This window comes from Astyanax mexicanus, chromosome 10 (genome assembly GCF_023375975.1).
Source record: "Astyanax mexicanus isolate ESR-SI-001 chromosome 10, AstMex3_surface, whole genome shotgun sequence".
Classification (NCBI taxonomy): Eukaryota; Metazoa; Chordata; class Actinopteri; order Characiformes; family Acestrorhamphidae; genus Astyanax; species Astyanax mexicanus.
Window position 1 is genome coordinate 2,997,361 of NC_064417.1, and position 27,771 is coordinate 3,025,131.

At 37.2% G+C, this 27,771-nt stretch overlaps 3 protein-coding genes across 5 annotated transcripts in view; all 3 read left to right on the forward strand.

Moving 5' to 3' along the window:
• Nucleotides 1-3,119, forward strand: part of LOC103038776 (connector enhancer of kinase suppressor of ras 2) — a 117,905-nt gene extending 114,786 nt beyond the window's left edge. For all 3 annotated transcript variants that reach the window (XM_049484365.1, XM_049484367.1, XM_049484366.1), the window contains 2 exons: nt 71-270; nt 970-3,119. In XM_049484365.1, coding sequence (XP_049340322.1) covers nt 71-270; nt 970-1,179 — 410 coding nt within the window. In that variant the 3' untranslated portion in view covers nt 1,180-3,119. The remainder of the gene's footprint in view (nt 1-70; nt 271-969) is intronic.
• Nucleotides 3,120-6,120: 3,001 nt separating this feature from the next.
• LOC103038878 (MICOS complex subunit Mic27) lies at nt 6,121-11,424 on the forward strand. The gene is made up of 9 exons (XM_007228387.4): nt 6,121-6,245; nt 7,383-7,484; nt 7,826-7,948; nt 8,089-8,143; nt 8,237-8,335; nt 8,476-8,567; nt 8,656-8,739; nt 9,586-9,868; nt 10,818-11,424. The coding sequence occupies exons 1-9, from the start codon at nt 6,234-6,236 to the stop codon at nt 10,913-10,915; spliced, it is 948 nt and encodes a 315-aa protein (XP_007228449.3). The 5' UTR covers nt 6,121-6,233; the 3' UTR covers nt 10,916-11,424.
• A 9,814-nt stretch (nt 11,425-21,238) lies between these two features.
• On the forward strand, nt 21,239-27,295 carry LOC103038562 (type-2 angiotensin II receptor). Its single transcript, XM_007228385.4, has 2 exons — nt 21,239-21,593; nt 24,829-27,295. Exon 2 carries the CDS (start codon nt 24,862-24,864, stop codon nt 25,939-25,941), a length of 1,080 nt encoding a protein of 359 aa, XP_007228447.2. The 5' UTR covers nt 21,239-21,593; nt 24,829-24,861; the 3' UTR covers nt 25,942-27,295.
• The last annotated feature ends 476 nt before the right edge of the window (nt 27,296-27,771 follow it).

The window sequence follows — 27,771 nt, forward strand, 5'->3', positions numbered from 1 at the left end:
TTTGAATTAATATTTACTATTATCAGTATATTAACTGTGGGTCAATTAGCTCTGTATTTCTTGTGTCCAGCAAACGAAGAATATAAAAGACATTCTGCGGATGGATTGGAGGAGCTCTATCATTCTCTGGAGCAGGCCAGCCTTTCTGCCATTGGTGAAACGCGACCAACCACAAAGCAGGAGCTCCGTCGCTCCTTCCTCAAGCGCTGTGGTGATCCCATCATAAATGACCAACTGCACCATGTCCGAATCCTCAACAGCACATTAAAGGTGAATACTCTTCTTCTTCATTCACTGATAATTAATGATTAAATCATTTTAGTCACATGAGGAATGCTCACTTCAATGTGTCTTTTTATGAACTGAAAGAAAAAGTATGTCAATTCTGCATCAGCAGCAGTTAGTAAAAGAGGCAGAGTCTGACCTCACATGTATCGGAGGAGGCATGTGCTACTCTTTACCGTCCTAGTGTTAAGGCATCACTTGAGATGGGGATATATAGCTAAATGGGTGGGACAATAGGCCACATAAATTGGCAGAAAAACAGGAGAAAAAAAAGAAATGGCCATTTTATTATTATTCAACATACTGGAACGAACTTTGTAAGAGTCTGTTTATCATCTGATCAATGATAGTGTGATTAATTATCTACTCTCAGACCTTAAATAATGCAAAAAAAAAAAAAAAAACGTTTTTTAATCACAGTTGTCATGCATCTTGGCATCATGTACTCCTCCACCAATCTTACACACTGATTTTGGGTAACTTTTTTTGCCACTCCTGGTGCAAAAATTTAAGCTGTTAACCTTGGTTTGATGGCTTCTGATCATCTGTTTTCCTCTTGATTATATTCCAGAGGTTTTCCATTTGGTAAAAGGAAAGAAACCCATAATTTTAAGTGGTCTCTTAATTTTTTCAGAGCTGTATCTCATGCTGGTGTGGAATAATGACTCTCGCTCTCCCCCTCAGGCGAAGGAGAACGAGCTGGCTATAATCAATCAGCTGCTGGAGGACCCGGGACTCACGTCGAAGAAATTCCGCGAGTGGAAGCAGTGGCACCACGACCTTTTCCTGGACATTTGCGAGTTTAGCTCAGGCAACAACGGGGCAGCCGATCTGTCGCCGCTGGCAGCTCCTCTCATGACCCACACACATTCCTTCATCGAGACCCACGTGTGAGACGACGCCCAAATGGAGATGTTGGGATGCACTCCGCTGCTGCCTCAGTTCTTTATCCATCCTTCTTCGAATCCTCCTTTCTTCCCACGACGACGCCGAACCAACTGACTGACCAACCAACCACTGTTACGTGTGTAAATACGGCCGAGAGGACGAAGCAGACGCGAGGCTCGATGTATAGAATACTATATATTCTCTGATTAGCGACCGTGATTAGAGCGAGTGACCTCTGCAGGATGCCTATTGCATGTGTGAAGATAAAGCATTCTCCCTTCTGTTGAATGACACAAACCAGAAAGCTCTGAAGAAAAGTTCTTTTTACTACTTTTGATTAGATTAGCTTTTCCTTTTGGTATCTCCAGTTGGGTTGCAAAGTGTTATTGGAGGAAAAGTAGTAGTAGTAGCAATACAGAGGGAAGCGTCTCCACCACAACACTGTACTTTCATACTAAACTTTGCACCCATGATGCTCTGAAAACTCTATTCTCTACATACTATTCTTACTGCTGATTATTATTATTATTATTATTATTATTATTATTACTACGACTATTAGAAATGCAAATCGAAAAACTAACATCAGGAGTGATCTAAGCATTGGTCTTTCCAGGCTTTTCACTGGAACTAATCCCATGAAGGTGAGAAGGGTATCTAACGGAGGCGACATCTGACGACAGAAATACAAGACCTTCATGTTTGCTTAGAAGTAGCCACTGTTTTAAACTGTGAACTATTCTTGTGAATGCAATCTTTCGATTCTGTGTGTACAGGATCTCCTAAGACGTTTGTTTTGTAGAAAAGCATAGAAAACTATATAAAAAATAGATATATACGTAATTACAGTACATTGCTTGAATGGTTACTTGTTGCTTAAAAGGTGTAGATGGAAAATCCCATTCTGGAATTAGACCGATTGACTCTCTCCAGTTCTCATGGATTGGTTGTTCCATTCAACAATATCATTTCCTTTGCTTTGTTCGTTTGGTATGGGTTGTCATCTCAGTCCAATGTTGTGCTGCAGTTATACATACGAGCATATACAAGCACATTATTATATGAGGGCGTGAAATTATGCGTAGATATAAAGATGCACTACAAAGAATGCACTTTCTGTTACTGCATCACAGAGTCGAACTCGAAGGCTGAGGAATCCAGTGCTCTGGGTTTTGAGTAATGAGAGCTGTGTACAGTCTATAAGAAGTATTTTTGGAAATTTGAGTTTGAGTGATTGTCTAAATCAAAAATGGATAGCATAGAATTACATATATAGCAGATTTACATATATTATTATATGAGGGCTGGGTTTCCCAAAAGCATCTTGAGCAAGGGGTTGAACAAGCATCACACTAAATACAGACAGTTATGTTTGGCTATTTTCTTTTAAGTCAGGAGATATATAAATTAAATATTTTAGAAATATAAATTTTTTGTGCAATTTAACAACAATATACCAGGTTAGTTTAGTACACCAGCTTAGCTTAAACAGGTTTGATAGTTGCCCAGCTAACAATTAACATTCTTAGTCAAGTATTCTGGATGTTCTCAGGACGTTTTTATTTAACATTTCTAGTAACATTTCTGTCAATATTTTATTTGTTATTTTTGGGAATGATACTTAAAAGAAATGAAAGGATTTAAAGGAATTCTACCCCACCGGCTCCTCCCCAGATGCAAAGCTCACGCAGGTTGCCAGATTAACACACAGCGTCAAGCATCGGTTCTTACCCTGTAGCTGATCAGTTAATATATACATTTCTGTGTCCAAAGTAACTGTCTCTGCTACACCAGTGGTGGGGAAAAATATAGTCAGCAACTTGACTGAAGCTCAGTGATTATGTGTTCAGCAGAAAAATAGTCAGCTCACCTATTCCCATGGCTGCAGCACACTGTTTGCGTGTTGTTTATACCTGACAACCCTGAGTGTGGAAATGGGACTGGGGGATTGGAGTTTCAATCAGAGTATGATTAAGTATTCACTCCTGCCAAAACAAATCACAGCAAGGGTGACCAAGAGTGAAACCAAACCAATGTCTGATGTCAGACCAAAAAGTGCTAAAGTGTTAAAGTGCATGGGTCTGTAAGATGCTTTTGGGAAACTGAGCTCAGATCAGTTATTACAGTTATTTGCCAGAATTGTAAAAAAAAAAAAAAAAAAGCCCCTATTAAACAGTCAAACTAAGCTTAATGAATCGTACAATTTTAGACATATGCAAATATGAAAGGAGATCCGTCAGTTAGTGATTTTTATTCAATTAAAAGTCTTTCCAAGCATGTGTTTTGAGACTGATCCGTAAAGGAAACTGTTTTAAAATTGTATTCTGGTCATGAGAAAACAGATTTTATTATTGCCTGTGGACTGGATTATTTACGAAGAGCACAAACGAGACGAGTTTGCTCATTGGCCGAGAGCTGAACAGCCAGAATTGTTGCTGGCTGGTGTTGACTCAATGCATGTGTGCTGAAATGCAATCAGTATCGCAGCTGATGTTTTACTGGCCAAGCAGGTATGGAGCAAGTGTGGAGACTAAACCAGTAGCTTCTCAGAATGCCGGATGGGGAGCAGTGTTCGCGGGTTTACAGTTTACAGACTGTGGCGAAGGTGGAGCCGAGGGTGAAATAAAAACCAAAATATGTACATATCTGCACATACATTGCAACAATGTAAATGGCATAGCTACTCTGCTGTACACATGGCCTTGTTTTACTGTTTTATGAATCTTACTGGTTTAGGAAACACTGCAGACTTTGGTCTGACGTAGCAGCACATGGAGCATCACAGCGTGAATTGTCTTCAACGTCTTCATTTACTTCTATGAAATTATAACCTGAGTAGGCCAAGGACTTCATCTACTCACGTCAGTCACTTCATTACTGCTGCGATCAGTATGCTTTTCTTTTGTTTCACATTTAAAGTATCCAGTGTTGGAAGTGTTGGAAGGGGAAATGGCAGAAATTCCATTTAAATAACAGGTGAAGAGCATCACAGTGCCGCTGAACTTATGTGTGGTGCTGAGAAATGGGCAGAAATGGGCAGAAATGGACATACTGACTGTAGCTTTTTTAAAACAGTGTGATTTCACTGTGAAACGCCAAAGTAACTGCATTGTTACAAGCCTTTAAACAACAAAAGACGACACATCCCCCGCCCGAGGAAGACCTGGATTACTCCACAGCCATTAGCACAAATACTTTATATAAGTATAACTCCATGTCTTCACAGCAGACCACATCGTTCTTTATTTTTCTTTTCTACGCAAAGAAATTTCACATTAATCTGCTTCACGAACGTTCACGAAAGAACCATCCCATCATTTCCAAACAATAATGCATTGCCTTGCTTTGGCTACAGAACTTTTCTCTGTTCTTCTTCTTCTTCTTCCTCCGTTCTACATAGGTTTGTACTGAACACTTTTTAGTACGGTCCTGGTTTAGATGACCTGTTACTCCTTTTGTTCTTTTACACTGTATTTATTCATTGGTCAATCTTCTAAGATCAGTCAGATGGGACTCCACTGTGTGTTTTAAAGGAGTGTACTCCTCATAGTACATTGCACAGGTGTGTAAGATGTAAGTTGCACTGCGACATTAAAAAAGGAACATATTGCTCTTTTTCAAGGATATTACTACTAGCCAACTGTTATTCTGTACATTATATTATGAAGAGAGGATATTAAAAGAAAAAAAAGCAAATGACATTTATTCTTCCTAAAGTAGCCTTTTTTGTTTCATATATACAAATATATATTAACAGAAATCCAGATTGTAAACTTCAGTTGTATCTTTGACTTCAATAAAATAAATTCACTGCACTATAAAACTGTGAGGTTTTGAGTGTTTGAAATTTCTATATGGTTAATTTTTGTCAAGACGGACTGCATCCTAAACTCCACCTCCTTTTTTTCAGGCCTGTCTAATGCAAATGTTCTGCACCACTTTGGTAGGTCAAGGAAGTATTGCAATCTGGAGAAGGCCTTCATGGGAAACCCTTGCTGTGTGTGGATGAGCATTATCCTGCTGAAAATGCATGTTGGAATTTACAATTGTGGTGATTGTGGTAAGCACATCACCTCCACAACCTGCTAGTTATTACAATAAGTTAAAACAATCATGGCATTTAACTGGTAAGTTAATTCAGGTGTGCTTTAGTAAGAAAACCACAGAACTCTGTTTTTTTTTTCACATTTATATATTTATATTTATATATTTATGAAAAAAATATATATGATTTAGGGTTTAGTGCCTCTTTAAAGATGTCTGAGATATTTCCTGCTCACTTTGTATATTTGGTATAAATGTCCCTTTAATAAAGCAACCTTTAAAACTTTTATACTGTTTTAGACACTTGCTGCATGTTCAGCAATTAATAATAGTAATTATATTTAATATTTCTTATATTTACGACGGCATTTTAGGGCTACTCTTTAAAAAAAATCTAAAGTTGTAATATTACAAGATTAAAGTTGAAATTTTAAGTTTAAAATTGTAATATTACGAGATTAATGTTGTAATATGGCGAGATTAAAGTTGTAATTTTAAGTTTAAAATTGTAATATTACGAGATTAATGTTGTAATATGGCGAGATTAAAGTTGTAATTTTGCAAGATTAAAGTCAGAATATAACGAGAATAAAGCTATAATATTACCAGATTAAAGTCGTAATATTACAAGAATAAGTTTTTAATATCACGACAATAAAGTCGAAATATTACGAGAATAAAGTCGTAATAAAGTTGTAACATATTGTCTTAATACTTGACTGAATCAATTTAACTTAAGGTAAGTAAGTAGTAAGCACCGTTTAATACAATACAACCCTTACACTGTTATTATTACAGTGTGAAACAACGTAAAATAATTCGATTCGGAGATCAACGTTGTTTTAATACATTAGCGATGGAAAATAAACGTTTATTCAATGTACTTTTTGTTATCTGAACTCGGTCTATCAGTAGGTGTCAGTAGGGAGCGGTGCAGTGTTACAGCCGCCGCTGCAGCAGCAGCAGAGGAAGCGGGTAAACACCACTGTGGAGCTGCAGGGGAGAAAGTGTAGGAGATGTCGTTCAAGGTGAGAAATGCTGATTTTAACTACAGTATCTTACATATACTAACTACATACTGATTGGGGTCTAATGAACGTGCACCTTCAGAGGCGGACACGGTCTAGCTCAAGTTAGCTATATGGCGAACTGTTAATGACAGCTGGTTCTCTAACGCTAGCTAATTTCTCCTGTATTCATTACCTTCAAGTTCATTTCTGAGTCTTCTTATTAAAGCACTGAAGTGGAAGTAAAGTTGGCAGCTGCAAATATGCTTTGCTTTTTTGTCATTAAGTTAGGTAGTTAGCTAGCTAACTAGCTAGGCAACAGTGCCACAATTATGCTAGCTAGCTAACCTAGCGAACTAAGCAGCAGTGCCACAAGTAAGTAAGTAAGTTAGCTGGCTAACTAACTAGGCAGTAGTGCCACAAATCAATTAGATAGATAGCTAGCTAACTAGGCAGTTACTTAGTGCCATAAGTAAGTTAGTTAGCTAGCTATCTATGCAGGAGTGCCACAAGTAGGTTAACTAGCTAGCTAACTAGACAGCACTGCCATAAGTGAGTTAGCTAGCTGGCTAACTAGGCAGCAGTGCCACAAGTAAGTAAGTAAGTTAGCTAGCTAGCTAACTAGGCAGCAGTGCCACAAGTAAGTAAGTTAGCTAGCTAGCTAACTGGGTAGCAATGCCACAAGTAAGTAAGTTAGCTAGCTAGCTAACTAGGCAGCAGTGCCACAAGCACGTTAGCTAGCTAACTAGCCAAAGGTGCCACAAATGATTTAGATAGTTAGCTAGGCAGCAGTGACACAAGTAAGTTAGCTAGCTAGCTAACTAGTTAAGAGTGCCACAAGGGATTTAGATAGATAGATAGATAGATAGCTAACTAGGCATCAGTGCCTAAAGTAAGTTAGGTAGCTAGCTAACTAGGCATTAGTGTCACACGTAAGTTAGCTACATAGCTATATAACTAGGCAACAGTGCCACAAGTAATTTAACTAGTTAGCTAACTAGGCATTAACACTACATGTAAGTTAGCTAGCTACCTAGTAAGCTAATTAGGTAATAATGCCACACTATTGCAACAGTTCCACAAGTAAGTTAACTAGCTAAAGTTTTTAAATTGTTTTCTTTAATATAAATCTCATTGTGGATTATGTCCTCTCCTCAGGTGGTGAAGGTGGTGGCTGTCCCAGTAGTTCTGGGGTTCGCCTCGATCCGGGTTTACACTATGAGTGAGCCAAAAACAGAACATCTGCTCTTACCTCGAGAGGTAGGTAAATGCTTAAGTGTTTAAGACTGTTTTAAAAGCAGTGAACAAAGTGAAGTACCAAAACCATGTTGGTACATACATGCATACAGCCGATATTACACATATATTATAAACTATATTGCCAAAAGAACTCGCTCAAACATCCATATATCATATGTGTATATTATTTACAGTATTGCACTCTTAATAGCTTTGGTTAATGTTATTTGGTTTGTTTATTGATACATCTGTGTAACTGCAAAACTAGGACTAAACCACTCCCAAAGAAATGTCCATTAAGGTGGATGTAAGGTGGTGTATGGTTCTTACCAGTGTTTACCCTTTATCACCTTTCCTTTTAGCTCACAATTTACTCAACAGAGTCTCAAGAGAGGCTTCACTATGTGGATGAACAGCCAGGGGCTTTGCAGAGGGGTCTTGGTAAAGTCCGAGGTGGTCTACAGTCTGCATTCCTTAACGTAAAAGTATGAAAGTTTTAATACTTTAATCTTGGTTAAAATTGTTGGGCATTTCTTTATTGTCTATAACTGTTATGTAAATACTTCATCTTAAAGAACAGAAACTTTTGCATTTTCTCTAACTACTCTTTTTTCTTCCTGTTCAGGGTGCATATGTTTCGGCTAAATCAACAGCTGTGAATCTCTACCATGGTGGAGAAGGTAACTGAAATCACACACTCCATTTATTTGCCATGTGTTTTAAAACGAAAGGATTTACTTTGATTTCATATAAGGCTATGTGTTATTTCACAGATATCTACCACTTCCTTAAAGATCCTCCTTCTGGATTTGTCCCCAGGGTTGCTCTGATCACTGTGTCTGGCCTGGCTGGTGTAATTCTTGCTAGAAAAGGTGAGTTAATGTGCCGTCTCCAAAAGAATGTTATTTTGAACCAATTGTGGCTATTTTGGGTGAATCCAAAAATATCTATATGTATACATATGTTGTTTGCCTTTCTGTAAAATATTATTTATTTTCAAATGTGGTTCCAGGGTCCCGTTTAAAGAGACTGGCACTTCCCTTGAGCATGATCACAGCAGGATTTGCAGTGTGTTACCCAGTACAGACCATATCTACACTAAAGGTACGTTTCTGAACTGCTATTTTTACTATTTTTACTCCAGCAAATAGTTCATGGAATTTCCATTTTGACATGTTTTTTCGTCATTTAGGTAAGTGGAAAGAGGATCTATGCTGCCTCAACGTGGACAAGCTCAACTGTATCATCATTGTGGAAATCTCCAGCCAGTTCAGAGGTACACATGCACACGATCTAGTGTAAATTTGCTAATTTCACATAATTTTGGCCACCTCTAAACAAACACTGCAATCTAAACTAGCTGTATACTGAAGGAATGTAGTCCTCCATTTAATAATGGAGAGATATATGTGTAGATTAATGTTCTCTTAACATGAAACACAGAGCAGAAACACATTTGAAAAGAGCTGCATATCCAGCTGTGGTTAGTGGTGTTTGTTAGCTCTGCTACTTAAAGTATGGGCATATAGATGGACTGTCAAGAGCGGTGTTTTCCGGTTAGTTGGATTAAAACCCTCAATCTAGCAGTTAATTAAGGAACTGTAGCTTGCTGCTGTTAACCTCTAATCCTGATTTTGATCTGATTGGATCTCAGGATTGGCTAATTAAAGAAATATCAGACGATCACGTATTTTGGCTGAAAATCTGCTGATACTGATACGTAGCCAATAAATCTAATCATAGTAGTGATGGTGGCTAATTATGGCAATAGGAAATTATTAAACACTCATTAACTAGGAAAAAGTAAATTACATTTTCCTCCTAGACTTTGAGATTATCATGGTTTGTGTAGGGTAGTGTGATAACTTTGAATGCTACGTAATGCAAAGCGACAACAGTTACTGCTTATATCTACTTCAAATTGTCCTGTTTTTCAGGATAATAAAGGGAAAATTAACAGTAAACCCTGATCACACAAAACGTTTTGCCCAGCAGGTTTATAATATATAGTACTTTTTCACTACTGTATTAACACCTCACAATTTTAGTTATTTATAACCTGTATTTATAACCTGCACCATCGCCTGAAAATGTTCCTGTAACCTCTACTGCTCTGACCAAGCCAACTAAAGAAACTGAGGCTGCAGGAACAGAGGAGAGCTCCCAAGAGGTTCCTCCCCCAACTGAGCCCAGCTTGATTCCCATGCCTGAGGCAGAAGCTGCCCCCAACCCTGTTCTCAGTGTCTCAATATCTGAGACAGAACAGACTGTACCCTCTGTAGAAGAAGAACTCCTAGTGAAATCTGACGAGGAAAAGACTGCTGCTGCTGCTGCTTCCTCTTCTAGTGATGAGACCAAACCAGAGACATCTTTACAATCCTCAACAGAGGCTGAAACTGCCACAGGTAACTGTTGTAGGCCAAACACTTAACTACCTTACGGATGGCTGGTCATAACACTTGATAGGAGGGTGAAATAAAACATCCATTGATAGCTTACTCAGTGTAGAATCACATTTAGATACCTCTTTCCAGCTACAGAAATGTAGCCTATAGGAGGTAAAACTTCTTTTTTTTTCTTCTACCTTTTGACGGTGCAGTAGATTTAAGGGTCAGGAGTGTCCCAATAATGATTAAGTAAACATATGCTGATTTGAAAAAAAGAGAAAATATTTAAAGGTCTTTCCATCGTTTTTTCATTCATTTTAAAATCTCTAGTTGTGCTCTCTAGTATGAATGAATGCCAAGTGAGCTGATTTTTTTTTTTTTTTTTTTAAGTAATAATAATAAGTGCTCCGGTGATTCAGTATAACACTGCATTAGTCCGGTGGATGAGTGGTGCTGGGGAGAAACGATAGGATTTTGGCTCTTGCTCATGAATATTCATACATGCCTGCTAAACATATTGCCTCTCATTTTTACACTAATAACAGTCTTTGCAATGTCATATGTTACTTTACAACATGTGTAATAATGCCCTGCTAAGTGCATTTCAGCCACAGACGTCTTAGTCTTAGAGTCTCTGTAAAATCCACACCACATCCACCGGAGATCCTATTTAAACCTATAGTTACTTTCACACAGAGGTGGGTAGTCCAGGTCCAGAAAGTAATTGGATTTTTACTTTTAACTATTGTAAAAAGAATAGTTTTAAACATACACCTACTTGTATGGTGGTGTTCCATAGACAAATTCTAACCATTTGTTCCTTAGCTCTGAATTACTGGGCAAAGTATATGCATATAACACAAAAGCCATTGCTGTCAACCATTTGGTAATCCATTTAATTGCCTAATAAACAACAGTGTTTATTGCTAAATGTTTCTGTTGCAACATCACAATCATTTCTTGTCAGTCGTTGCAGAGAAGCGAAACCCTGGAGTTGATCCTTCACTGATGGACTTCGGTCAGTCTAACCCAGAGGACGCTGACCTCTACAGCACACGGAGCTGAAAAGAGAAAAAGAGAGAGAGAGAGAGTAAAGGAACACAGCACTCATCTGTTCACTAATTACTCAGACATGCTTTAGGTACCTGGGAGAATAATAATTTATTGAAGAGTCAGTGTTGGTAATGATAATCAGCAGTACTGATGTGGGAGAACTTGAATGAACCTGACAACAGCCTGTAGCTGAACATTGACCAGATGATTGATTGATATTTTTTGTTCAAATCGCACAGAATTTGATATAAATATCATTTTAATGTTTCTAATCTTTGCTCTTTGATATTGTTGTTATTGTCTGTGTAACCGATCCCAGTCCACTGTTGTTGAATTCCCAATAATGTGTTTCTAAAACTGAAAAAGTAATTTTAAGTTATTCTGTCACTTAAATAAAAGTGTGCCAAAACATTATTTGGTTTTGCCTTGTGGAAGGGATGCCTGATCTCTCAAGTGACATCCGTACACTTGTAAATACAGTAAATAAAAGTATTGAATGTCTCATTCAATTTTATGTTTCACTTTTTTGTCTTTTTCTTTGTTTTACTTTAAAAGTGCAGCCCACCACTGCATGGTTTATTAATCACCCTAATAAGACAAGAGAGGAATTAGTGAGGAATTAGTGCCAAATTGTAAAGCAAAAAAAAAGGTATTACATTAAACGTTTAAGTGATTTTTACCAAATTTTAACAAATTGAAAACCTCTAGAGTACAATCAAGAGGAAGATGGATGATCACAAGCCATCAAACCACCAAACTGAACTGCTTGAATTTTTGCACCAGGAGTAAAGCAGCATAAAGTTATCCAAAAGCAGTGTGTAAGACTGGTGGAGGAGAACATGATGCCAAGATGCATGAAAAAACTGAATAAAAACCAACCAGGGTTATTCCACCAAATATTGATTTCTGAACTCTTAAAACTTTATGAATATGAACTTGTTTTCTTTGCATTATTTGAGGTCTGAAGGCTCTGCATCTTTTTTGTTATTTCAGTAATTTCTCATTTTCTGCAAATAAATGCCAATAAAATGACAGTAATGACAGTAAATTTAAACATATATCAAACATATATCTATAAATAGCAAAATCAGAGAATGTAGGAAACTAAACTGGACACTAGGTGGCAGTGTGGAGCCAGGTGACAGAAGCTTCACAACACTGAACCAGTATTGGTTTAATCTTTATTTTTGCAATTTAAGCTCTTAATGTACAGTCAATAACAGGAAATGGTACAAAATCCAGTGTACAGAACCTTGCAGTAAACTACCATAAAGAAAACAAATGGGTAACAAAAAAAAATGTCTTTGTCTGTAGTAAATCAGTGCTGCTGGAACAGATTGTGTTACTGCTGTTACTCTCAACTGCAGCTTTTACACACTTGCACACTTACAGCACACTCACACTTTCATCATCATAATAACTAGAAACAGACACAGAAACACAGAGATCTCTGTAACTATTTTTAGAGAGAAATTACAGACAAAGCCAGAGAGTGGTGTTTTTAAAAGCTTCATTTTAAAATCCAGATTTTCATGGGGCTACTTTGAACCTGGATAACGGTGTAAAAAGTGTTTTATCTGCAGGGGCAAGTGGATACCCTGAAGCGCCTGTTGTAAAGAGTGCTGCGCAAAAGGCACAATATTCCTGGATCTCTGAAAGCTGCAGGAGAGTGGAGGTGGGCTATTCAACAAAGGTTAGTAATCTTTATCATGTTTTACAACAACAAAAATCTATTTTACACTGTAGTTCTCCTTTAAGCAGCAGTTGTGTTTTGTGTTTTTTGCTGGGCGGCGCTTGGATCACTGATGAATTGGATAGAGGAGGACACAGACCACTGGCAGTAAGGAATGAACAGTTTGGATGGGAATCTGGCCGAGTGGCTGTGAGATGTTTTTACTCTGAGCTGAAATGATGAGCTCCTCCACAGCTCCCAACTCTCAACACAGAGAAAAATACCCCTCCTGATATCATCTCTCCCTGTAAGCTGTATATGTGCCCTGGAGTACATACTTAAGCTTCTATGTGTGGCACACAGACACACCAAAAAGTGTTGATTGCTAAATACTGAATACACTGTCAAATACAGGTGCATCTCAGAAAAATAGAATATCATTGAAAAGTTATGTTTTATTTCAGTAATTCAGTTGAAAGTTTTAAATTCATATATTATTATTATAGATGTATTACACACAGAGTGATCTATTTTAAATGTTTTTATTTATTTTATTCTTGATGATTATGGCTTACAGCCAATGAAAACCCACGAATCAGTATCTCAGAAAATCAGAATATTATGTAAGACCATTTGGTACTTTAGGTAGTGTGGGCAGTGTTCCAAGTCCTGCTGGAAAATGAAATCTGCAATCCGCATCTACATAAAAGTTGTCAGTAGCAGAGGGAAGCGTGAAGTGCTGTAAGATTTTGTGGGAAAACAAAACTGCACTGACTTTATACTTGATAATAAAACACAGTGGATCAACACCAGCAGATGACAGACATGTCTCTCCAAACCATCACTGATTGGTGGAAACTTCACACTAGACCTCGAGCAGTTTGGACTGTGTGTCTCTCCACTCTTCCTCCAGACTCTGCTCCCTTGATTTCCTTAAAATGAAATGTAAAATTTACTGATGATCAGTGATGGTTTGGAGAGACATGTCTGTCATCTGCTGGTGTTGATCCACTGTGTTTTATCAATATGTTGTCTAAGCCCATATTTAGAGGTGTCTTTAGCATTGATTGTATTATCTACGAAATATTTAAAATGTATCAACCAATATCAATAAGTCTTAAAGAACGAAAAAACATGAATGGCTAGGATGGGGTCAGAATGGTTTGGAACAGTGGTGATAAGAACCAGCTGTCTGAAGCATGCAATGCCCTAAAAAGTTCAAGTTCAAGTTCAAGTTTATTTGTATGGTGCTTCTGACAACAGACGCCCCCACAAAAGCAGCTTCTTAGAGATCTGTCTCCGAGTCCCAAGCGAATAAGCCAATGGCAACAGTGACAAAGAGGAAGAAAGAGGAACACTGAGAGAAACCGAAACCCCAGAGGGCATCCTCTGCTATCTGACAACAAGAGCAAAACAAATAAAGAGCTTAAAAAGCATTAAATAAGAAATATCTCAGAGAAATGTACAAAATAAACACAGAGATAGATCTGAGAATATTGCCGCTTAGTAGGCCAGTGGTTAATACTACCTGCTAATATAAATATGCAAGATAACTGTACAATTTTGCACAGATAAGTCTTATTAGTAGGATGAGCAGAGCATGCATGTGAATTGAGGATTTCTGGTTTGGTCAGAGGGTTAGTGGCACATGCAGGAGGCATGTACTGTATGTCCAATAGGACATATCTAATTTTTGCCATCTTAGAGGGCACTTTAGTGATGCTTGTACTATTGTTGCACGATGCACCGAACATTCAATGATTTTTAAAATACTACTAATCGTCACAAACGATTCGGTTCTTTAGTGTTCAATATTTTCAATACTGTATATAGCCCAGTTACTAGCTTCAAAGGAGTGAAAACTCTAGATCTGATCTCAGATCAGGGAATGCTGATGATTGAGTAACTGGGAGGAGCACTAATTTTACTCAGTTTAGTGATACAAGCACATGCAAGCCAGCAGCAAGAGAGCAGCAGCGCACGTAGAATGGTGACGGCTAAAATAACATTATTGGGGCAAAACATTAAAACATTTTGTGTCACTTCAAATCTGTGTTTTTTTTGGAAATTAATTATATGCCATGTATTAACACCTACAGAAATGAATACTACAATAAATAAAATATTTGGCAGGTAAGCATTACTAAAGAATTTCAAAATTACTACTACCACTACTACTATTAAGTAAATAATAAAAGCCATGGGAGTTTGTTAAAGTTAAATACACTGAGAATAATGAGTAAATATTACTTGAATATATGCTCTGTTAAATGTACTTGCTCTTTTTACATGGAAAACTTTTACTAAGTTTTCTTAAGTAAATCCTACTTCACATTTTTCAAATTTCAAAATTCTGGTATTGTGTCAACCCTATCTTCTACAACCATGGTTTCCCCAGAGGAATCATCACCTCTGCACCTCTGCCTCCACAAGTACTTCTACTACTAACAGCTGGTTTCACTGACCACAAATAGAAAATGAGTGGATGAGTCAAGTCAAGTCAAGTCAAGTAGTTTTATTGTCAGTACTGCATATGTACAGGACATACAGAGAATTGAAATTACGTTACTCTCCTTCCCAATTTTACAGCAAGTACAGATAATAGACACTATGAGTACAATACAGCAGGGACACAAATAGACATCCATGAGACAAAAACAAGGTGCAGTAGTGTGGGGAGAAATTGATATATAAATATAAGTTAAAAAAAAAGGAATAGATATATAATATAAAAGAGTGGGAGACATTATATGTACAAAACAACAAGACACAATAAACATACGTAAGACAATAGTGCAATATTGATGGTGATTGAGATGCAATGACAGTATAAATAGTATATATCAGTAGTGCAAATATGGTATATGGTATATAGCTTAAGGCTGGTAAAGTGAATGAGTGCGTAAAGTTCTTAAAGTTCACAGTTTAATTAAGTGGAATTAAAGTGCGTATTGACAGTGCAAGTATATCAGTAGTGCAGGTGTTGTGTAGTGCAAGTCCGTTTGGAAGGGACCAGTACTTTGTGTATTGTAGTGCAGAGTTTCAGTACTGTATTAGTGGGGGGTGGGGGGTCAGGATGCTGAGTGAGTGTGTGCTGGGGGCAGGATTGGGATGGGGGGTAGAGCAGGAAGAGAGTTCAGCATCCTCACAGCCTGATGGATGGGGCTGTCTCGCAGTCTGCTGGTCCTCGCCCCGAGACTCCGCAGTCTCCTCCCTGATGGCAGCAGGCTGAAGAAGCTGTGTAGTGGGTGGGAGAGATCTCCCGCAAGACAGAGGGCTTTTCTAGATCATGAGATTTTCTAGATCATGAATGGAAAAATTAAATTACATTATTGGAAACAACTTGTTGGACAAATTACCTTAAATAAACAAGCTCACAGAAATGTGTAATTTCTTTAATTTGCTGATTTTTGTCACCATCTTGCGTATTTTCAGGATGTCAGTGAGTGTAAAAAGCTGATGATTAGTTCACTTGCCAGCCAATTAGCACTCAATAACCAGATTTCTAGCATCCTCCTGCCCAAAGAAAATGTGTTTGTAGGAAACATGTTAGTATGTTTTCACAGATATTTATCGAAGTACGTTCTTCACGTTTACAAAAATAAAATAATAAATCCTGTGTGAAATACTGGAGAAATCTTTTTTTTTTTTTCAAAATATCATCAGCTATTCAGGCTATTCAGGTAACGAGCTGAGGAGGTTTTATTTTAGTGCTGAGTGATGGAGAAAGCTGTGAGAAGCAGTTGAGCACCTGTGTAGATGAGTATATGACATATAGCATAAAACACCCAACTGATTAGCGCTCAGCTGGAAAAGATCAAGTAATTATCACCTTTACAGCCGTAATCAAGAGTGTTACAGTAGGAATGCGCTTTCATATTTGCAGTACGGTGCATTTGGTGGGTCATAAGCCAAAGCAATCATCTTCACAGCTGAATGGGAAACTGTGATGAGTAAGGCATGAAAAACCTGGAGGAATGGGAGACATGTTGGCTTTCTTTGCCGCATGCCCTCAGTCCTGTTCAGGTACTGTAGATGTGCACCGAGCAAAGCGGACAAAAGCTTCTTTTTTTTTTTTTTTTTACGTTGCTTGAGGAAAAGGGCAAAGAATGAAATGGATCAAGCTCAAAAACTAGTTAGTCACTGCTGAGGCTCTTGTGCTTCTGCCCACGGGAGTCTGGTAAAAATAGGATCAAGGAAACCAATAGTACACTGATACAGAACGAGCTACAAAGCTTGGGATTAAGTCTGTTTGGTAAAATGCCTTAAGACAAAGGTGTTGTTCTATGCCTAAAAAAACAATATTTATAGGTTTATGTTTGAGTAAAATGAACATCGTTCTTTTATTCTATAAACTACAGACAACATTTCTCCCAAATTACAAATAAAATGACAAATGTCATTTAGACCTTTTTTTTTTTTTATGAGAAATGGCTTATATAAAAAAAGATGCAGAGCTTTCAGACCTCAAATAATGCAAAGAAAACAAGTTTATTTCCATTTTTTGGTGGAATAACCCAGGTTTTAATCACAGTTTTCATGCATCGTGGCATCATGTTCTCCTCCACCAGTCTTACACACTGCTTTTGGATAACTTTATGCTGCTTTACTCCTGGTGCAAAAATTCGTGCAGTTCAGTTTGGTGGTTTGATGGTTTGTGATCATCCATCTTCCTCTTGATTATATTCCAGAGGTTTTTAATTTTGTAAAATCAAAGAAACTCATCATTTAAAATCATTTGATGCTGAAGTATCAATGCTGAAGTAAAATGCATTGTTAAATATTATATATATAGACTTAAAATAAATAGATAAAACCAAAAATTTCAAGAGTTGGAGAACATTAGTGTGTAGTTTTGTAGTTTTTTTTCTTCTGCTTTTTGGAATTGAAAGTGTTTCCTTAGTTAAACAGAAGATCACCAGCTGTGTGACTTTTCTCTTTTTTTTTTTTTGTTTTTGGGTATTTGAGGGGGGTGTAAGCAAATTGAATGAACGGGAAGAGATTAAAATGACGAGGAAGTTGAGTAAAATCTGTGCGTCACAAAGTGCAAGTCTGTCTGTTTTCCAGCACAGTGTTTAATAAGGAGATTATCGCAAGTTTAACCCCCTGATCTCACTTTTACCAGGCACTTAAAGAGTCAAACAGAGCTGCTTCTGTTTGTGGTCCTGTCATAACTGCTCAATTAGCATTAGGCTTCAGCCCCCTCAGGGTCAACCACCCTCACTCCCTTCTGCATTCTCTCTCTCTCTCTCTCTCTCTCTCTCTCTCTCTTTCTCTCTGATTTATCTTCCCACAGTTTAGCTGGAGGGGGAGTCGCTCGACCATGGGACAGATAAGTGAAATCGGCTGCAAAAAACAAACATCCTCACTTATCACCAAATAAAAAGGAGAACAGAGCGTGATTATATAAGCAAAATGTGCGCGTGGCCCGGGGACCTCAGCTTTCCCATGTCTCCAGATCAGGGCTCAGCCATTCCACCAGCGAGCACCCTGCCCCATCGCTCCACGGCCCACTGCTATTTCCATCGCTTCCGCTCGTGCACATTCACTTCAGTGAAAACCCATTCCCTGAAATTGCTTTTATCAGCAGCGCTTTTCCTTCCAGAAGATGCTGCGTTGTTTACACAGGGTCACAGTAAACAACTCCTGCAGAGTGCAATTTTAATTTTTAATACGCTGCCTCTCAAAACAATAGCTGGAATTGCTTAAATGCGCGAATGACAACATTTTTGTCTGTCTTGTTGTGAGATTCAGATTTGTCTGGATGAAAATTTCTACAAAAATCTTTTGTTTCTGTATGTATAACATGTATAATGCATATGTATAATATGTATAATAATTATTGTACAAATTCAGCCATTAAAAATCATATACAGCTCTGACCAAAAATTAAAAGACCACTTCAAAATGATGCGCTTCTTTGATTTTACCAAATTGAAAACCTCTGGAATATAATCAAGAGGAAGATGGATGATCACAAACCATCAAACCACCCAACTGAACTGCTTGCATTTTTTGCACCAGGAGTAAAGCAGCATAAAGTTATCCAAAAGCAGTGTGTAAGACTGGTGGAGGACAGCATGATGCCAAGATGCATAAAGAAAATCTGTGATTAAAAACCAAATATTGATTTCTGAACTCTTAAATCATTATGAATATAAGCTTGAGGTCTGAAAGCTCTACATCTTTTTATTCTGAATTTGTGCTTGTAAAGCACAGCGACTCGGTTCTGATACATCAGCTCACAGATGCAGCCTTGTGCTGATCAACATCACCCTAGGAGTGATGAGGGGAAAGGGCACCATATACTCTAACCACCCAGAGAGAGCAAGGCCAAGTGTGCTCTCTCAGGGCTCTGGCAGCTAATGGCAAGCTGCATGACCGGGATTCGAACCAACAATCTCCTGATCATAGTGGCAGCGCTTTAGACTGCTGGACTATTATAATTTTCGCTTCTGATGTAAGAAATATTGTTCAGCTAAAACCAAAAAGCAAACAAATGTTTTATTAGATGTTTGTTTGATATTGAGTAGAATTTGACAAATAACCAGATACCTCTTTTCTCTTGTTGCTGATTGGCTTGAATAGTGTTAAGTTTCTTCGAGCCAAAAACCAGAGCCCAAAAAAAGGTTTTGGATTGAAATCTAATACAGAAACTTTAACAGCTTTTCTTTTTCTTTAGTTTTAATTAATTAAATGTATCAAGATAGATGTGGCTGCTATGTTGAACATTGCAATGCGTTCTTGTCTGTACATGATTATAAAGGACACACCAAATTCAAGGGTACATATTCAACACGCACGTTCAGAACTGATACCCGTCTAGCTTTCAGTTTTATCTGAAATTAGAAATTATTTCTCTGTCAGGCCTGCAGATAATAAAAAACGCAGTCTGACTTTTACACAAGAAGCCCTTTATGTGCCGTCAGACTCATAAACGTCAGATTCAGGTCAGTAAACGTGAGCTGTGCCTTCCGTGACCTTGCCATATACAGGATAAGCTGATTTATGAAGCACATGCCAAATACAGACGTCCAGGCAGCCTTGGAGTGACCTGGTTTTGGTTTCTTTGTAGAATAAAAACTTATTTTGTCTGTCTGGCTTCATTATCTCCGTAAAGATAAGAACAACACCAGTATCTCTGGTGAAGAAACCGCTGGACAACATCCTATACATAGATATACAAATAGAGGAGCAGGGAATCCTTACAAATGTCTAAAAAATTTACTTTCTTTAAATATACAGCTCTGGATAAAAACAAGAGAGCTCATAAAAATGATGATTTTCTTTGATTTTATCAAATTGAAATCCTCTGGAATATAATCAAGAGGAAGATGGATGATCACAAGCCATCAAACCACCAAACTGAACTGCTTGAATTTTTACACCAGGAGTAAAGCAGCATAAAGTTATCCAAAAGCAGTGTGTAAGACTGGTGGAGGAGAACATTATGGCAAGATGCATGAAAGCTGTGATTAAAAACAAAACAAAAAAAAGAGTTATTCCACCAAATACTAATTTCCGAACTCTTAATTTTTTTTTTTTTTGCATTATTTGAGGTCTGAATGTTCATTTCACTCAAATATATACCTATAAATAGCAAAATTAGACAAACTGATTCAGAATCTAAAGTGGTCTCTTAATTTTTTTCCAGAGCTTTATCATGCAAGTGCTCATTAAAACTTCATAGAACGTCATAGAACATATTCGAATTATAGAAGTAGAGTAAATGTACTCCAGATATTGTGTGAATATAAAAAAAAGGTAAGGAAAGAAAAGCACAGCAACACGGTTCTGATACATCAGCTCACAGACGCAGCCTTGTGCTGATCCACATCACCCTAGGAGTGATGAGAGGAATGTGTGGCGTCTACTGTACCCACTCAGAGAGAGCAAGGCGAGGTGTGCTCTCTCAGGGCTCTGGCTGTTGATGGCAAGCTGCATAATCGGGATTTGAACCAGCAATCTGGACCACTTAGAGCCTATTCGAACAACGTTTATTAAGAAACTTAATAATATTAGTTGAGGGGGATTAGTTTTCAAAAGCATACAGTGCAATTACATTTTTTTATTTTGTTTGTTCAGCTGACTTAAAAATCACATTAAGGAGAACAAATTTAAGTTCTAACCCTAACTCTAACCCTAAGGAGTAGAAGTAAGAGTGGAGGACAGTGAGTGTACGACACCGTGTTTAAAAACTCCAGCAGCACGGCTGCACCTGATCCAGGTACTTGATCTATGTGCATATATATAAACCAGTATATTTTACATTGCGCACATTGTACATCTCCTGTATATAAGATATATTTTCTTTTCTAAATGTTCTTCTCATGTTTTTGTTGCAAATCCCTTATCATTAAAAGTATTAGAGGCAATTAAAACAGCTTAATCAGTATTTTCCCTCATTGATCAAAGGCTTAGTGCTGTAACGAGACACGTGGAGGTAAACATGGTCTTCATTAAATTTCCAAAGCGCCCTTAATAAAAACCACTGGAGGGAATCTGCTCTCCCCAGCTTCTCTGAGTTCACTTCCTCTGCGGTTGTGTAACTCTTTCACAATTTACTCCAGAAGGGGAGGAAAAAGTTCCTCCGTAATTGAGCCGACCAATGGCCCATCTCCAGAAGTTCAGTACACCACGCAATATCCAATCTCAGGTTTCTTAACTCGGAGGATGCGGCCAGGTTGGTGTGTTAGTTCTGCCCGATTAGCCAAAAAGCTCCGCGGTTTGCCGCGGCGTCGGACGCCTAACTGGGCTCCAGCAAGCTCCAGCAAGTCTCCGTTCATGGAGAAAGAAATCTGACATGTTGGTTTGATTCTCCATCTTCACCTTCTGTTAAACATTTCGGCTGAGTTACTGCAGCAGCAGAAACAGCACGAACTGAAGCTTTTTCTCTTCACTGCTGCCTCTGGCACGAGTCCAGCTGTGTGTCAACTTCCCTGTGGGAGAGTGTAAGAGTATAAAAGCCTACAAGGGGCTTCTGGTGTCCTCAGATTTCAAGGATTCAAGAACTGCAAGGTAATTTGTTTGTATTCTTATAGAAGCTCACAGCTAAAGAGCAAGCAAAGCATTAGTTAATATATATATATATATAATTAATATATATATATATATATATATATATTCAACTTATTCGTAATTTATCAAAATCTGTCTTGATTTGTTTAGATTGCAGTTTACTTTTTGAGAGATTACTCTTCCATAACTTTAATATTTGAAAATATTAAGAACAAAAAATCTGAATATGGCAAATTTTACAGAAAGAAAGACAACTGCAGTTACCCACAGCTATTTGGTATGCAATCATTTGCAAAAGTATACAAATAACTTTTTTTGTTAAATTAAAAACTTTAACTTTAACTAATATTTAGTGATTTCTTAAAAAAAACAATATATGTAGATTTCCAACTAATATTAATGCAGAAATATATATGTATATTTTTTGCGCACTGAACAAACATTTTAGACCATATTAGTAGATGTTTCACATATTATTTAAAGTTCACTTTGTTTGATTTGCAGCTTCATTTCTGAGTGGTTACTCTTGCATAACCTGAAATCTGAATATGGTAAATTTTACAGAACAAAAAGACAACTACAGTTCCCAAAGCTATTTGGTATGCAATCATTTGCATAAGTTTAGGAGCCCTGAAAAACGACTTTTATTTTGTTTAAGTAAAACTTTAACTTTAAGGGAAAGCACATTTCTGTACACGTTATACACACTTACTGTTTACATGCTTTTTGTAACATACTGAAAACTACTGCACTATATATAAATATATATGTGTCTATTTAGTGATTTCTTTAAAAATATATATATTAATGCAGAAGTATATATATATGTATTTTTATTTATTTATCTGATGTTTCACATATTTTTTAAAGTTCTCTTTAGATGACTTTTACTGTAATTTATCAAAGTCGGTCTTGATTTTTTAGAATAGTATTTATAAAGGGTTTATAAATGGTTTACAATTAGTTTATTAATAGTTACTAATTAGGTTGTAAATGCCTTAAAAATCATTAATAATCAGTTATAACACATACGTTGAAAGGGCAACAATGACCTGTTGTTTGCCAAGTAGTGAACTATATCACACAGCCATCTATATTGTTATAACTGATTATTAATGATTTTTAAGGCATTTACAACCTAACTTAGTTAGTAACCATTAATAAACTAATTGTAAATCATTTACAAACCCTTTATAAAGGTAATCTTGTTTTAAAGTGGTACCCTTTTATTTATTTATTTATTTTTTGCAGAATATGGGCATTTGTTTTCACTTTCAAAATCAATCATTACTTCATCAAACATGATTTGACAAAAAAGTATCACAGTACATGCATAAAATTCTATATTTTGAACTAAATGGTTAAAAGTTGTGGAGGATTGTTCCCCTCCTGGCTCCAGTCACAGCATGTTCTCCTCTGGGGATGATTTTTCTCTAGATTTTGGAACATTACTGAGATGCATTGATTGGATTAAAGAGAAAGAGCATTAATGAGGTCAGTTATTGGTCAGTTATTGATGTTGGATGATAAGTTCCAGATCTCCACTCCAGATGATCTCAGTGATAAGTGGATGGAGATGCATTACTTACGAGAATGCAGTTCCATTGCTTCACTCCCCAGAGCCGAGGGGGTTTTGTATTGGACATGGTGATCTTTGGCTCATGTGTGACTGATTCAGATGAGCCAATTTTATGTGTAAACTGTAAAAAAGCTGATTTAACAAAGTTTTAATGAGTATTGTAATCAAATATTTGAGAATCGCTTTAAAATAAGGAGCATTTAAAAAGGGTTATAAAAAGTTTATTAATGGTTATAAATTAAGTTGGAAACATTTATAAACACATAAATGGAAAGAACAACAGTGACATAGTAATAATATGTTATTATAGTTAAATAAATAAAGTTATAAACAGAAATGTTAATGTTGACTGATGAAAATACAAAAATAAGATAAGAATCTAGTAGTAAGATCTGAGGTTTAACAGCATAAATGAATGTGTATCAACATTTGATACATGACAGGCCACTGTTGCCCTTCCTATGTATGTGTTGTAACTGCTCATTAATGGTTTATAACCGAATAAATAACCCTTTTCAAAAAAGCCTTACTATATACAGATGTATATGCAGTGTGTTGATACAAAATACATATACTTCTAAACAAACATGTTTTAATAAAAGTATTCTTTATTGTCATCTGATCTATAGGTATTATTATTTAAAAGTGTTCTTTTGTACAACTGAGACAGTATAGTTAAAGCAATGCAATTCTGTAATTACTTAAATCAGTGTAATTCTACTAATATTAGAGTATTCTCTACTCCAAGTATATTTAATTGTCATTCCATTTTTCATTTTAAACCTTGATGAGTAAAACTCCTCATGGAGCAGAACTTTAAAGGCGCCTTTAATTACAGTTTAAATATATTGAAGTTGCCGTAAGTATGTTTTTTTTTTTTTTTTGGTTTGTAAAAAATCTATATACTTATATATAAAAGTTATGGGGGGACTGGCTGTCGTATGGGGTCATGTTTAAAAAATCTTCATCTTCACGAACCTTTTTGAAAAGCTGTTTTCAATGTCCCTGTACACACATAAATGTACACAGATTGGGCAGATACTTATCTTTATTCCCTCTCTCTCACTATCCATTTCTGTCTTTTCTCTCTATCTCCACATACAAACCAAAAACATTTGTCTATTGTTTTTTTTTTGCAGCTGTTCTTCTCTCTTTGTTGTTGTTCCCTAATATAGATAGATAGATAGATAGATAGATAGATAGATAGATAGATAGATAGATAGATAGATAGATAGATAGATAGATAGATAGATAGATAGATAGATAGATAGATAGACAGACAAACAGACAGATATACACACAGATTTGGCAGATATTTATCTTTATTCCCTCTCTTACTCTATCCATTTCTGGCCTTTCTCTGTTGTTGTTGTCCCCTAATATAGATAGATAGATAGATAGATAGATAGATAGATAGATAGATAGATAGATAGATAGATAGATAGATAGATAGATAGATAGATAGATAGATAGATAGATAGATAGATAGATAGATAGATAGATAGATAGATAGATAGATAGATAGATAGATAGATAGATAGATAGATAGATTAAATCTGCAATGCTTTCTTTCTTTATTTCTTTCTTGTTTGTGTGTTTCAGTAGTGTTTTCACTTTTAATGCATTTAATTGTTTGTTTGTTTTCTCCATCCACAGCCAATCACAGCACAGCAAAGTCAAAATTCCAACATGACTGGTTTGCATCCCATCAACGTCTCACTGAACAACATATCTCTGGAGGACTATGAACTGTTTTCAAGTTGCCCGGCGGCTTCTCCAGTCCAGCACCAGAACATCCTGATTCCAGCCATCTACAGCATCATTTTTATCCTGGGTGTTATTGGGAACGGACTCGTGGTGTTCGTCCTCTGTCAGAGCTCCAGCCGCAAGACGGTGGCCAACACTTACATCCTCAACCTGGCGCTGTCCGACCTCCTGTTCCTCCTCAGTCTTCCCTTCTGGGCGGTCTACTACTCTTTTGATTACGACTGGATCTTCGGGCGGCTCATGTGTAAGCTGTGTGGGGGTCTGCTTACTCTTAACTTATACGCTAGCATCTTCTTCATCACCTGCATGAGCATGGATCGCTACATGGCCATCGTCCACCCGCTGAAGTCTCAGAGATGCAGGAACCTGTGCAGAGCTCGAGTGGTCAGCTTGCTGGTGTGGCTCGCTGCAGGACTGACCACCATTCCCACGATGATGTTCAGAGATACTCTTCATATCGGGAATGTGACTGCTTGCGGAATCCACATTTACAGCCCCAGCTTATTTGTAGGATTGGCGCTGATGAAGAACACCGTGGGCTTTTTGGTGCCTTTTGCTATCATCACTAGCTGTTACTGCAGCATCGGGAGACATCTCCTAACGGCCCCCGGCCTGGACAAGAGCACCAGCAACCTGGACAAAGTCCTGAAGATGGTGGGCGCCGTGGTCCTGGCCTTCTTCTTCTGCTGGTTCCCCTTCCACATGCTCACCTTCTTGGACGTGCTGGTCAATCTCGAGGTTCTTGACGCCTGTAAAGTGGGGCAGACCGTCAGCCTCGGGATACCGTTCACCATCTGCCTGGGCTTCTCCAACAGCGCCATCAACCCCTTCCTCTACTGCTTTGTGGGGAACCACTTCCGGGAGCAGTTAGGAGGACTGACCCCAACACGACCCTCCAATTCATCCCAAAAGCGAGGCTCCTTCAGCACCAGACTGAGCTCCTTCTCGAGGAAGCTTAGCGACCTCAAAGACTTGGCTGTTCCAGAGAATGGTGCAGTGTGATAGAAAGATCATGGACCTTAATAAAAAAAAATAAAAAAATAACATCAGACCTGAATTATCTCTAGTGATATATTTTATTTTATATATTTTTTTATTTCTATTGCATTTTATAAAACAAAAACATGGTTAAAAAGTCTTCTGAATCACATAAAATTATTAATAATAATAATAATAATAATAATAATAATAATAATAATAATAATAATAATAATAAAAACTGTTACTGTGCCTCAATGGCTCCCTCTGGTACTATACTGTTTGTCCAGTGCAGTGGGCGGGGCCAAGTTACTTTTTTTTATTGATTTATAAACTTGTTCATTGGCTGATTCATATGGTATATTCTGATTGGACAACAGCTCTCAAATAGTATTATGTGCAACAAACATTTAAAAATGAAGAAAATACATGATGCCTATTTTTCCATTGTAATGGATACAGGGTCTGAAAGGGTTAAAGAATAAATGTTGTCCACTCTTTACAACAACATCATGGGCAACATGCTCAACATGGTTCATATTATATGCATATATTTTTTTTTTATTCAAACCAGTAGTACATTCAGTTACTAAGCATTTGTACAGTTAAACAGCTCTGGAAAAAAATGATGAATTTCTTTAATTTTATCAAATTGAAAACCTCTGGAATATAATCAAGAGGAAGATGGATGATCACAAGCCATCAAACCACCAAACTGAACTGCTTAAATTTTTGCACCAGGAGTAAAGCAGCATAAAGTTATCCAAAAGCAGTGTGTAAGACTGGTGGAGGAGAACATGATACCACGATGCATGTATTAAAACTGTGATTAAAAACCAGGGTTATTCCACCAAATATTGATTTCTGAACTCTTAAAACTTTATGAACTTGTTTTCTTTTGCATTATTTGAGGTCTGAAAGCTCTGGATCTTTTTTTTTTTTTTGGTTATTTCAGCCATTTCTCATTTTCTGCAAACAAATGCTTTAAATGAATATGCTTCCCTCTGCTGACAACTTTTATGGAGATGCGGATTTCATTTTCCAGCAGGACTTGGCACACTGCCAACATTGCCAAAAAAAAAAAAAGAAAAACGAAAAGCTCTTTTTTCAGTGACCAAAAAGGGCATTTTTTTAAATGTAGATGTAAAGTCAAAGCAAAGGGAACAGTATCACTACAGTATTCTACAGAAGACAATGCTCTTGATCAATATTCTAAATACTGTTTTTTTTAAAGATCTGTAGATAATTAGACAATGTACCTAATAATAGAACAAAGCCACAAGATTATTACACCAGCATATAAAGATGACACAGTCTGTAAAAACAACAAAAAAAAGCTACTGTACTAATAATAAACTTGAATTTACTCTGAACGTTATGCTTTTGCACGTTTTTTTTAATCACTTTTCATTTAGCTTTGAGTGTAGACCTATATGTTACACACCCCCACAGTGATTCTGATTTAGTACACGTGGTGTAACAGCAGGATTAAGACGCAGCAGATGGTACATATTGAGGACCACCCCCTCACATTTCCCTAAGTTTGACGAGACATCCAGAACGCACTCAGCAGTTTCACGGTGAATGTTTCAGTCTTTTAATTCGGGGAGAAATCGTGTTAATTCTGCTGCTGGAAGGCCGATGCACAAGAGAGAAAGAGAAAGAGAGAGAGAGAGAGAGAGAGCGAGAGAGCTGTGGGCATCATCCCAAGTACAGTTGTTGCACAATCTGAGATCATGTAATCTCTTGGAACTCGTGTAGTGATTTCCTGAAAGGAGAAAAAGCACACGTTGCAGTTTTTCCATGCTTTATGATGTTCTTTGGCCCCGGAAGCGTCATTGGATTATGCAAATT